The following is a 14555-nucleotide window of genomic DNA, read 5'->3' on the forward strand; positions in this document are numbered from 1 at the left end:
TTTGAACGAAATTCGCGATCGCGCGGCTGAGAATATAACAAAAGGTGCGGAATATGATAAGGCTCGATTTGATAAAACAAAGGCTAAAATTAAGAATTTTGCAGTAGGTGACTTTGTATTGTTAGAAAACGAAGAACGGAACCAAACAAAGTTAGACCCGAAGTATAAAGGTCCGTTTAAGGTGATTAAGGTTTTGGATGGTGATCGTTACATGTTAAAGGCTTTAAATTCAAAGCGTACATACAAATATGCACACGATAGGTTAAGAAAGATGCCAGCAGGTCATTTACCAGTCGATGTTGATGTTGATGATAGCTGTAACGGTGTTGACGAGTAAGCTTAATGTGTGTAGACGAGTAAGGGATGCTAGCGGCCGTATTGTGTTCGACCGTACCTGTAGTTATTACGTAGTCGTAGCCCGGTAGAAGTCGGCATCTCTTGAGGCAACTCAAGTAGACCGTGGGTGCGCGGTGCGCGTTTAACTCAGGCGGAGGTCGGGGTCTAAGAGAGACCACAATGGTGTGTAGTCACGGGGTGATACACATGGGCACATGCAAGGTTTCGATCCACGCGGTGGATGCGGCAGGGCAATGTGATTGCCAGTCGGCTAGAGAGCCGTGGCGCTAGAGGTTTTTACTCGTAGAGTTTTGTAACTGTAACTTTAAAGATAATTTAGCAGTATAGTGTTAATGTGGAATAAAATGACTGTGGTATCTGGCCTGGCGTGGTGATCTTGACTGTAATTGTAATTTTGATTATTTTGAATTCCTATTGTTCGATATTGTTTTAAAGTAGAGTTGAAGTTGAATTGTTAATAGAAATTAAACTGTAGTGCTCTAAGAGTTTCTTTATTTATCCGATGTGTATGTAATGTCAGAAGTGGCCGAGCAGAACAAGGTTTTCGGTGGTATGTTTTGTCGGCAGGTTAACAATCACACGTGGGCGTGTGCAAGCAGGATGGCCGTGTCGCAACCGGGTTAATTATTTCAATTTCAACGCCATCTAGTGGAACGTATACCACTACCACGAGACTACGTTATGGAATCGTTTCCGGAACGCCAGCGCCACGTAGCGGCACTCGATGGAGTTTGTGTAAGCATGCGCCAGAGGGGAACGTCGGACATCACTACTCTCCGAGCGTTCGGCGCGTGCGGTCACAGAACCATCGCGCATTCCGGTTACCTACTTAAACTGTGTTACTGAGTGATTATACTGTGGTTGATTGTACAAGTGTGTTTTCTTGATCCTACGTCACCCACCGATAGACGCCCACAAAGGAAACCATGAACTATAACTGTGGTGATGGCCCTCCGCCGTTATATTTTTAATTTCTTTGTGCAAGCCCATTTGGGTAGGTACCACCCACTCATCAGATATTTTACCGCCAAACAGTGCTCAGTATTGTTCTGTTCCGGTTTGAAGGGTGAGTGAGCGGCAACTACAGGCGTAAAGGATGTAACATCTTAGTTTCAAAGGTTGGCGGCGCATTGGTGATGTAAAAATAAATTAATTTAAAAAAGCCTTTTATTTCTTAAAGAAAAGCACGCGTGCATCTTAACCGATGGTTGCGTGTTTAAAACCAGGCAAGCACCACTATATATGTATATGTGCTTAATTTGTCTTTACAATTCATCTCTTGCTCGGCGCTGAAGGAAAACATCGTAAGGAAACGTGTATGTGTCTAATTTCATAGAAATTCTGCACCAAGTGCATTCCACCAATCCGCATTGGAACAGCGTGGTGGAATATTTTCCAAGCCCTCTCCTTAATGGAAGAGGAGGCCTTAACCCGGCAGTGGGAAATTTATAGGCTGTTACTTTACTTTTACTTTACTTCCTCAGTAGGTAAAGGCCTCCTCCGAATTAAGGCAATTTAGAAATGGTTAATATTTATCGTAGCGCCATTGTCTATGGCCGGTGAGCCACTTTCTATCTGGTTGTTCATTTGTTCGTCCGCCTCTGAAATAAAAAAAATAAAAAAACAAAAATATGATGTCCTGATCGATTCCAGCCACATCGCCCAAAGGAGACCAGCCCACACAGGGTAAATTATAATGCACTAATGAGCACAAACACCGATAAAATTATCTGATGGGACCTCATATCCGATACTTTGGACGACTTCTGTGGTCGAGTAGTGTGTATACCGGTTTTCATGCGTACGCCACTTTGAGGTCCCGGGTTCGATTGCCGGCGGAGTCGATGTAAATGGTTTTTTAGTTTTCTTTCTCGTCTTGGGTCTGAGTGTTGGTGGTACCTTCGTTACTTCTGATTTTCCATAACACAAGTGCTTTAGCTACTTACATTGGGATCAAAGTAATGTATATGATGTTGTCCAATATTTATTTATTTATTTTACTTTAAAGAAATTTCAACTTTCAAAGCCGGAAAAATAAGGGTTTGTTTATAATTGTTCTTCAATTAAATTGTAAGTGTACTCTGTTGGAATAATAACAGGAAAAAAGAATAATAAACAACATTTAGGTGCAAACTGCGATATCATTGGTCAAGACACACCAGATCCAAGACAACATAGAAAACTAATGCTCTTTTTCTACATCGACTCGGCCGAGTATCGAATCCGGGACCTCGGAGTGGCGTACCCATGAAACTGGTGTACGCACGACCATGGAAGTTGTCGAATATTATTAATTAATAATTAGCCATAATTATCAATGATTTTTGTTTTTATTATAATTTTTATTATGGTATGAGCATGTAATGCGGAGAAATGAGGAACATATTGTAAGGAAGGCCTTGAGCATGGATGTGGACGGATATAGAGGTAGAGGACGACCAAGGAAACGATGGATGGATTGTGTGAAAGATGATATGGTTAGAAAGAATGTTACTTGTGAGATGACGTCTGTCAGAGAAGTATTGAAGAAGACATTCTACGCCGACCCCGAATAAAATTGAGATAAGGGCAAGAGGATCGATGTATATCAATGTTTTCTGTTCAATAAAATTTTAATTTGTATAAAGTTTGGAATTGAATATTCACAAAGTTATATGGAATCAAATACTTCACTTCAGAAAGTATGTTTCACGGACGTAACTCTGCGGAGTCTGAAACTTTGTTTCATAAGTTTGCCTGCACTTATAAAAATATGCTTTTGTATTTCTAGGACAGATAACGGCACGTGCAGAAATATATACTACTAGTAGTCGCTCGCCGCTTCGCGCGCTTTTTAGGGTGTTGGTTGTCATGTGTCAGGCAAAAAAGTAGCCTATGTCCCTACTTAGAACTAGCGCGCACTGGTAACTATTGTCACGCTGACCTTAAAGTGTTTGTCACTGTCACGTCACGTTTCCAAAGCGGAGTGCGCTCATTAATAGAGACAGTGACAAAACATTTTCGAAATCGAAGTGTCATTTGCCTGGATGACGAAGAGACGGTCGTTCTCTGTGAACTCGTGAGACTCGGCAGAAAAAGACTTTAATTTTCACGTGAATATCTGAATACTCTTTCAATTTTTATCATAAAGAGCTGGTCTCTTTTCCACTTCTTCTATTAGAACATCATTATCAGTATCGTTTTCACGAATGTTTACGTTTTGAATAGATGGCGACGCCATTTGCGCGCCAAAGTCTGCAGTCAAAGTGCAGATAGCGCCAAACTGACGACGAGAGTGACAAATTTGTCGCTAGCGGACACAAATGTCACCCAATTGTCACATCGTAAAGTGCGCGCACCTCCATACATATTCATGGACCCGACAAGAGTGACGAAAGTCACCGTGACAAAAGTTACCACTGCGCGCTAGTTCTTAGAGTTCAAGTTTGTATCATATCAAATTTCATCAAATTCGGTTCAGCGGTTTGGTCGTAAAGCAACAGACAGAAGAACTCAAACTCAAACTCAAATAAATTAATTAAATATAGAGGCATTACACTTTCTTATTGATGGTCAAATGAAACAGTACCACCTGTTTGGAAAAGAAAACTGAGAAGAACCGGCGAAAGAAACTCAGCGGGTTTTTTTGTCTCCTATACACAATTTAATATGAGTTGAAATAGCCAGGAGGCGATCATTTCATTCCCAAGGTGTGCTATCGATCATAAACTCATTAATTGTATAATAACCTTTTGCACACAAGCGTTCCTATATTTATTTTTTAAATTTGGCAACAGAGGCATTTTGAACGCTTTCTGGAATCCTGTTGTAAAACCGTATACATTGCCCCACAAAGGAGTTATTGACTATGCATTCGAGTAACAGGAGTAACAAGTTTGTGTTTGTTCCTTGTACAATGCTATGAGTATCACATTTTCTCATAAAATCATTAATATTTTTTCGTACAGACAGACAAACTGATTACCAACATGCTTAACCAAATTTCTTGCCGTATGGTCAAAAAGAGCAACCGACAGAGTTACAGTTAAACACTACGACAAATATAAATATCCCACTGCTGGGTTTAAGACTCCTTTCCCTTTTGAGGAGAAGCATAGTCAACCACACTGCTCGGCAAGTTGACGTATCACATGCAGATTTTCGTTGGTTTTACACATGCAGATTTCCACGCGATGTTTTCCTTAACCAAGCACGAGATGAATTATAAACACTTTTTTTAATCGCTTTTGTTTTGGGTCTTTTGTCCAACACAGGAACGTCAGTCCCATTGTACCCTATTCTTTAGTTTTGACATTATTTAATATTAATTGCTATTAAGTAGAACTCCAGGAGCAGTCTAGCAGATTCTGACGAAGGATCAGCTAGAATACTCTGAAAAAATTCAAGATTGAACGAACATTTAAATGTATTTAAACTACATAAAAGTAACTTTCTCTCATTCTGAGTCTTGGGACATTCCATTAACAAAGGATATAGGTCTTCAAAAATCAAAACTTCCACACTTATCACATTTAGGAAAACACAAATTAAGCATTTGAAAATTCAGTGGTGCTTGCCTGGGTTTGAACCCATAATCATCGATTAAGATGCACGCGTTCTGGCTCATATCGCGTTACTTTCCCATCTATAATATTAGTATCGATTATAAATGAGAAAGTAACGTCCGTTTGTTAGGCTTTCGCGGTTCACTGAACCGATTTCAGTTTTTTTGTTTGATTTTCAATGTGTAATGTTTATTTATGGAACGGTTTGTCATTTGGATTATTTTTATTTGTCGACCTCCGTGGTCGTATTTGTGTACACCGGTTTTCATGGGTACGCCACTCCGAAGTCCCGGGTCGATGTAGAAAAAGTTCATTAGTTGTCTATGTCGTCTTGGGTCTGGTTTGTGCCGTCGTTACTTCTTATTTTCCATCCATGCGTTAGCTACTTACATTGGGATCAGAGTAATGTATGTGATGTTGTCCAATATTTATTATTATTCTGTTTAAACAGTGTGCTGTGACGGATTCGTTTTTGCAAATCTGAGAGTTAAGATGGGTTCTGAATCTACGCCGTCAGGGCGTCACGGTAGCATGCGTTAGCGATTCCGTGACGCCCGCCAAAAGACGGAGAGGGTACCGGTGGGTAAACCCGGTGGATCTGAAAAACGTGAATCCAGAAAACCGGAAAGTCCCCCCACCTTCACGTAGCATGGGAAACATGGGAAAGCGCTTAATGCGTTTTTCCTGCGAGAAAAAAAGGGTTCTGAATCTAAAAGAATCCTCTGCAAACCGGAGATTCTCCCTCCACCTACCATCACGTGGGGGAAACACGTAATGCACGTTTTTCCAGCGAGAATAAATGGTTCTGAAACAACAAGAATCCTCTGCTTAAATTGACAATCTTAAGTTCGAAGATCTACTTAGTAAGGGTATCTTTCCGTTGACATTGTAAGTGTATTTGTTTATGGTATAGGTTTGTAAATGGAACACATAGCCCATATAAATAAGCGCTGAATAATCAAGATAGCTTAGTGAATGCGTAATCATAAGAACTATAATGTTACATACATATATAATTGTAATTAACTAACATGACTGTATTTTTAAATGTTCAAAAAGACACATGAGTTTGAGACCGGTGGTAGCTTCACTTAATTGTTAAATGACGATTCTAAAGTGCTTGTAAAAGCCCACTTGAATAAAGTATATTTTGATTTTGTTATGTCCCTTGCGCCTGTAGTTATTCACTCACCCTTCAAACCGGAACACAAGAATACTGAGTACTGTTGTTTCATATCACTCGCCTTTTGGCGGGTGCTTGCCGGTACAAGCTTCTTCCATTTTAACGTATCCAACGCAGAGCGGCTTGGATTATCGACGATCAAGCCCTTTGCGATCTGCTTGATCCCTCGGAGAGATGTTGGATCACTCTGCATATTCTACCGATTTTTTCACGAAGAATGTTTTTTTTTATTTAAAGGCTTTTTTGAACACCATGTATATATAAATATATATATGGGACAAAAGGCGGACTTAATGCCTGAAGGCATTCTCTGCCAGTCAGCCTTTAGGCTAATCAGAAAAGTAAAAGAAGGCGGTGATTAATAAATAGATAACAATATAAAACAAAATATATATACTTACATAAATCTAAATAAAAATAAAACATATACATACAAATATATATAATAACAGAGGTCATAAGTGCTAGGGACTGTCTGTCAATATTATGTGCTCACGTAAACGAGCTTTCAAGGAAAATTTAGAGGTAGCTTTTCTAATATTTTCGGGTAGTTTATTCCATAGTCGGATAGCTTGAACGGAGTAGGAATATCCGTCTTATTTAAATACAGTTATAATCAAAATCATTTTTAGAAAATGATAACAATAATCATTATATCTCAATTGTATTTATATTATAAAAACGGCCAAAAGAGAAGTAATACATTCGCAAAATCATAAATAATTCTCTGTCTTTGTGTGACAGAGAAAAAAATGCACTCCGCAGATCACATATCGTTTCCAAAACTCATCACGGGGTAAATGACCTGTAATCAAAATCTCGTAAATCAGCATAAATTATGATTCCTTTCTTTATTCAAATAAACTTTTATAATCTGTGGACATTGACACAGCTGACGAAATTATTTCAAGTTTAATTAATTAATCGTTTTGATTAATGAATTATTCATTATTTAATTCGTAAAAGTGTTCTAGACTATGAATTAAATAAATAACATTTTTTTTATTGCTAAACAAAATCCGAATTTCGAAAATTTAATTACTGTCCCTTGACCCGATAAAGAAATTAAAGAAAAAAAAACAACAAATTTTGTACAATAGGCTATTTGACAATGCGAAAAATTAATGTCATGTGTGTCAATTATTGTAATCAGTATATATCATGAGTTCAAAAATAGTTATTTATCACCGCAAGTTAAAAATAATACTTAATTTATTTAAAACTCCATAAATTAAAACATTCTTTGTCACGTGATAAAAAACGCTTTTGATTGGCCGGGCTTATGATGAAGTCACTTGCTTGTTAACCTTGTTTGCCTACTATATGTACCACAGATTAAAATACAGGCAAGTGACGTCATCGACCCCATTGCAGCGCCATATTGTCCAAGTAGCGTTTTCGCGCGCTATTTAAATATGGAATTTTTAATATGATATTTTTCGGCAAGTATAAAAAATCAACTTTTACTGGGTTTCTAACTCTACCGAATAATATAAAATGTATTTTAAAAACTAGTCAAATCGCCTATTGTGATCTTATCTGTCTTTTAAAGAAAATAGTAAACAACGTGGTCAGTCGCGATAAAAAACTAGTAATTTATAAGCTTACAACAGAATCGTATTGAAAGGGAAAGTGGTAGACTCATGCAATATAGCAACGGAGGTCTAAAACGAGCCTTCTTGACACGAAACTTAAATAAAGGCACGTCTACACGAGTTAAAAAAAAAATTAAAAAAAAATCAACGTCAATCAAAATTAATTAATAATGTCTAAAAAGTAATAAAAATAATTTTCAAAATATTTTTAAGTATTTATTAAATTAATTAAAATTCGATTTACGATTATATAAGGTAGTTATAGTTATAGTTATTGTTATATTCGCCGGTGTCAACCACGGGAACGCGCCTCGACAATCAACAGAAAGAAGTCGGTAAAAACGTCACAACCCGCCGATGATATCGGATTTATTGGTTATAGAGAGAATTTATAATTAAAGAAAACTAATAAATAAATATGATAGATTACATAAAACATGAAGTTTCTTTTTAAAATAGTTTCTTATGACAGTAGGCATGAGTCCGATATATATATATATATATATAAAAGATGTCGTCGGAACATCAGATATCACTGATTCGATGATGACGAGCAGTGGCGGATTTACCAATAGACTAAGTAGGCTGGAGCCTAGGGCGGCAGATTTAGAGGGGCGGCAAATTTAACCCAAATTTGTTATTATTTTACAGAAATTTAAAAAAATATTTCCAATTATATGTATACAAATTACGTCCGTAATACGTATAATCGTCACTACATAGCGGGTTGGAAAAATAATCTAGTAACTGACAGAAATATCACCTAGTTTATGATCATACTAATAACGGGAAAAAACCGATGTAAAGAGGACGATAGAACACAAATCATAAATGATGCAAAAAAACGTAGGGGCGGCAAAAATTTAATAGCCTCCTAGTCTACTATCAGCAGATTTGGAAATCCGCCACTGATGACGAGTAACTTTTTCACCGCATCTAAACAACTACGAATATCGTTTTGGTACGTCAAATCATTAAAATCATGAAATATTCGCCCTATGCCTGTTTAACTTTATAGTAACCCATTTGTGAGAAAGAGATTGCGAATGTTTCATATCGCTATTTAACAGCAGATATCGATGGCGGGAATTCTGACGGCGAAAGACCGCTATGACGTTTGCCGTCACGGCATACGTCTTAAAAGCGCGCCAATGGCTGTTTCATACAAAAGTAAGATTTCATTATTATTAAATACTTAAAATCAAACTCATTTTTTGCATTCTTAATAATATATATAACAGCAGCGTCCTGTAAATTCCCACTGCTGGGCTAAAGACCTCCTCTCCCTTTGAGGAGAAGGTTTGGAACATATTCCACCACGCTGTTCCAATACGGGTTGGTGGAATACACATGTGGCAGAATTTCTGTGAAATTTGTCACATGCAGGTTTCCTCACGATGTTTTCCTTCACCGCTGAGCACGAGATGAATTATAAAGACAAATTAAGCACATGAATCAGCGGTGCTTGCCTGGGTTTGAACCCGCAATCATCGGTTAAGATGCACGCGTTCTTACCACTGGGCCATCTCGACTCAAATTAATGTACTAGAGGAAAAAGTTTCCTGTAAAGTTCAACGAAAACAACAGCCTGTAAATTTCCCACTGCTTGGCTAAGGCCTCCTCTCCATTTGAGGACAAGATTCGGAACATATTCCACCACGCTGTTCCAATGCGGGTTGGTGGAATATAAATGTGGCAGAATTTCATCAGAAATTAGACACATGCATATTTCCTAACGATGTTTCTTTTCGAGTTTAATTATGAACACAAATTAAGCACATGAGAGAACGTGCTTGTAAAAACCCACTTGAATAAAGTTTATTTTGATTTTGATTTTTGATTTTGGATATTCAGTGGTGATTGCGTGTGAACCCGCAATCATCGGTTAAGATGCACGCGTTCTTGCCATCTCGCCTAAAAAGTTCAAAATATCTTGTATTTATTTAGTTAAAGTAGCCATTTATACTACATGGCATACACATATATTACTACATATATAAATTTCGGACTATCGAAATTGTCGGATTATAGAGTACCCTGCCAATGAGTTTTCTAAAAAAGAGTACCTTATGATCTGACAAGTTACATATTCAGTGATATAATTATATATGTTATATTCTAAAGTGTAAGAAGTTATAGTTATCATTTGTAATCAAATAGAAATTAGCAATCAGAATCAAAACAAAAACCGCGTCGAGCACAGTATTATTTGTGCACAGGTTGTAACTTGTTCAATCATGCGTTATCTTCATAAGCAGAGATTGTCCAAAAAATACTCAGTAATAATAGACATATCGGATTACAGTCGGTGCCGGAGTAGCCAGGGGCCGGATAACCGGTAGTCCACTGTATTGATTTAAGTCGGAATATAAAAAGTAGTGAAAATAATGAATCCCCTTAAAAATAAATTTATGTCACAATAAAACAATCCTGTTAAATATATTTTCACGAAAAAACTACGTGGGATGTCGTACGTTCGTGTACGTGTTAAAATATTACGGCTTTAGATCTTGTGATCATGGTTTAAACGATGGGTCCGTGTAATTAAAAAAAAAACAGTAGCAGACAGTTGAAATGATTATATTCTCACTTTCCTTGCCTCGGAAAGCACGTTGATCTGACTGATCTTAGAACCAGGTAGTTAGTTTCAATTGAGAATGACTGTTATGCCTGAAATCAATCAGAATAGAATCACACGTATATTCCTAATTATAACATGCGAAGCCGAGATGAAAAGCTAGTCTATAAATAGTAAAATAGATATAGTTAGTATCTACAGGTAATAAAATATTTTATTGAAACCTCAAACTTTAAAAATGTATGTCAAATGTTTTTTTTTTTAATTTACACAAGAATCGATAAAGAAATACTGTTCGACTTTTAACTATTACAAATTTCTAAAATAAAATAATACTAACTGCGATCAGTGTTGTTTTGTTTTTAGAATAAAAAAAAATGGTTTAACAAAGAAACTAAACTAAAATAATTGTTCTTTATAGTATTAAATAAAACAAATTATCAAAATAAAACACGTGTACTTAACAATAGAAAAAATGAAAATTAAAACGAAGATAATAAATCTGTCATTACAAAGTTGTTAAGTGTAAGCTATTCTTTACTTTGATATCTATACAAATATCATCCTTGTGTTATCAAAACATTCACTCTTTCACACGTAAACATAAACATGTAAGTTAGACAGAGACAAGTAACAGGGAAGAAAATGGCTGCCGTCGTAACAGCTGTTGACGTATCCAACTTCACTCAGCGGATTCATTGATTGTGAAGTTTGGAGCGTTCAGTGTTGAATTTGTTTAATTTTAGTGTTAACGCGTCTCGTACTGGGAGTGGATGTTTTGTCTGAGATTATATATATTGTTTTAAGATGTAAACAAATGACGTGTATTAAAAAAAGGGTGAAAATGTCGAAATTTAATTGTGTGATCTTGTGTCTAGTGTTGTGTGTTGAATGTGGTTTGTCGAATACATTTAACGATTTGGTTACAAGTGAACATGGCAGTGTGCATTGTAACCACGAGCACCCGAAAGTAGATGATGTGAGTATTTAAAAAAAAATAGTTTTTTTTTTTAAATTATTGACAGATTAATCTTTAGTCAACAGTGTATGTTATTGATCCTAATTAAATTAGTTTTGTCATTCATAAAACATTGTATACAATACTGTAACTAATTAGATTATGGAAATATTTTATCCAATAAGAATTAAATGTGCTTTATTTGTGTTATGAAATGATTAGATTTTGAAAAGGAGTTCTTATATAATTTTATTTATAGTTTAAAAACAAAATTTAAGTCCAGATAAAAATTGTCAAATTTAAATTTGGAATTCTCGCTAATGTACATTCTTCAGCTAATTTTTCTTTAATGTAAATTCAACGCTTTCTTAACATTAGTTACCTACATGCGAAATAGTTTTGAACACAAGAAAGTGGTTGTTGAAATTAAATAGTAATTATTAATTAACATAACACATTATATTTGTGATTAAAAATTTCCACATAAGAGAAATATGCTAAGAATTTACGTTTAAGTTTAAACGCTAGTTTTAGTTGCTGACTTTACACGTGTTAATCGTAATTTCGTATGTGAAACGTTCGATTTTTGAACTTCGAATTCGAAATGATTTTTAATTTTAATGAGTTTATAATTAGCTTTACTTTTCGTTTTTTAAACTTGGAATTATTTTCATTTTGACAAATGCCCACATTTATAGTGCCTTTGTGTTTTTTTTTTAAATATTTCTGTGAGTTGTTTTTGTTGATGGATACAATTATCATTCCTTACTATATGATAACTATTTTTTAAATAGATTGTGAATACAACAAACTACATAATATATGCATACAGTTATTAGTAATACTTAAGTATTCAAATATTTTTAAACAACATACTAATGACTTTGTTAATATTACAAAGTTTTATTGTAATGCTTTTATCAGTAAACATCTTACGATGAATTTATTGTTTTATGAAGTATTCTCAATAATTACATTGTTTTACGATCGAAACAAAGCAATTTAAAAAAACAACTACACCTAACATTTGGACACACAATCTGCATAAACTCACGAAGAATGACTTCAGATTTGAAACGGCTGATAAACACCATTTGTTTTGATACTTACGCCATTTTTGAATTAGTAGGAATATTAGCGTGATTTTTGATCGTTCATTATTATAAACTAGCTGTGCCCGCGAGATTATACGCGTATAAATTTAACAAAAAAAAAAAAAAAATATTGTAGCCTATGTTTCTCCTTATTGTATCAGTTATTTGCCAGTGAAAGTCCCGTCAAATTCGATCCAGCCGTTCCAGAGATTAGCCGGAAGAAACAGACAGACAAAAATTGTTCAAAATGTTATTTTGGTATATGTACCGTGTAAGTATACATATGCATTGCAAATAAGGGTTATTTTAATATTACAAATATACACTCCAATTTTATTATACGTATACACTAGGCTTAGTTGAAATCGTAAACAGTCAATTGTTTTTATTTTTAATCATAAAATAGGTCCGTGCTCTATGAAATGTGTCAATATACCTTACATACAATATGCCACTGACCTTGAGTACTGAGATGTTATAATATGCCTTGCGTAGGTTACACTGGCTCACTCACCGTTCAAACCGGTACACTAATTAAATATTGCTGATGTGTGGTATTTAGTGGTACAACTGTTTTTGTTGTCTTGATTATCATTGATAACCCTTTGTTTTTACTCCTTGCCCTAAAACGTATGTTGATAAAAAAAAGTTGATTGTGTTACTGTCAAATTCAATTTGACAGCGTGAACCGAGCTAATATTTTTTTTACTTTCGATTAGATGAGCTAAATTAGCGTACCACCAAAGGTTGTCTGTGAGAGATTGCTATAAGCGATGAGATAGCCTTTGCGCCATCATGCACCATTTTTTAAATATTTTTCGTTCTCTAAAGTACCCAATAATTGTTATGGATTAGTAAAGTAACATTTAGCCTGTACATTTCCCACTGCTGAGATAAGGCCTCCTCTTCCGTTAAGGAGATTGTTTGGAAAATATTCCACCACGCACGCACAATGCGGATTGGTGGAATGCACATGTGGCAGAATTTCGATGAAATTAGACACATGCAGGTTTCCTCACGATGTTTTCATTCACTTCCGAGCTCGAGATGAATTATAAACATAAAATAAGCACATATATATAGTGGTGCTTACCCGCAATCGTCGTTTAAGATGCACGCGTTCTAACCACTGGGCCATCTCAGCTCTTATTATGGATTAAGTGTTGTGCAATAAAGTATTTATTAAAAAAATACTTGTTTCTCCCGGAATTAAGTTCATAACGATACTTCATGAACTTTTATGTAAACCTTCACCCCAATACTGACCTCGTTGAAAAGGAAAAAAAGAAAATGTTTATTACCAATCATCGTTTACGTTGCGTTCAATTTATCAAACATATTATATATAGATTTAGATGTGATTTTAAACATGTAAGTTATAATGTTTATTATGAATTTAAATTGTAATTAATTACTTCCTATAGTTAATAAAAATATAACAAAGAATTTTTAATTCCTATCTATTTAAGAGTCTATTTTATTCAATCCTAGAACTTATAGCACCATTTTTTATAATTGTTTCAAAACTAGTTGCCATTCATGACTTCCCTCGTTTGGAGATACTGATTGAATAACTGATACGTATTTAATATATATGATTTTTTTTATGGTATAGGTTGGCGGACGAGCATATGGGCCAACTGATGGTAAGTGGTCCCCATCACCCATAGACAATGACGCTGTAAGAAATATTAACTATTCCTTACATCGTCAATATGCCACCAACCTTGGGAACTGAGATGTTATGTCCCTTGTGCCTGTAGTTACACTGTCTCACCCTTCAAACCGGAACACAACAATACTGAGTACTGTTATTTGGCGGTACAATAACTGATGAGTGGGTGGTACCTACCCACACGGGCTTGTACAAAGCCCTACCACCAAGTATGTATATATAATAATAATAATAAAGCCCTTTTATTCCGAACCACAGTACAAATACAAAACAATAAAATATTTATTTATAATATGTCACGAAGTTCGGCGTGCCTCTTGGCATAGGCCTCCTCCAGCTCTCTCCATTGAGCTCGATCATGCGCGACTCTAGTCCAAAATGGTCCCAGGGTTAGGCGGATATCGTCACTCCACCTACTCTTTGGACGCCCTGGTTTTCTGGTGTTTTCTCTAGGATACCAAAGAGTCACCTGTTGGCTCCACTTGTTTAATTTGCAGCGCAACATGTGTCCTGTCCAGCTCCATTTTAGATGCTCTATGCGAGATATGATATTCGTAACTTTGGTCTTTCT

General features: G+C 35.7%; 1 protein-coding gene across 2 annotated transcripts in view; it reads left to right on the plus strand.

The window, feature by feature from the left end:
* Positions 1-10960: 10960 nt before the first annotated feature.
* The window catches only part of LOC124542164 (leishmanolysin-like peptidase), a 125345-nt gene continuing 121750 nt past the window's right edge, over positions 10961-14555 (plus strand). For both annotated transcript variants that reach the window (XM_047120097.1, XM_047120098.1), the window contains exon 1: positions 10961-11236. In XM_047120097.1, the coding sequence (XP_046976053.1) occupies positions 11075-11236 (162 nt within the window). In that variant the 5' untranslated portion in view covers positions 10961-11074. The remainder of the gene's footprint in view (positions 11237-14555) is intronic.

Source organism: Vanessa cardui, chromosome 30 (genome assembly GCF_905220365.1).
Source record: "Vanessa cardui chromosome 30, ilVanCard2.1, whole genome shotgun sequence".
NCBI lineage: Eukaryota > Metazoa > Arthropoda > Insecta > Lepidoptera > Nymphalidae > Vanessa > Vanessa cardui.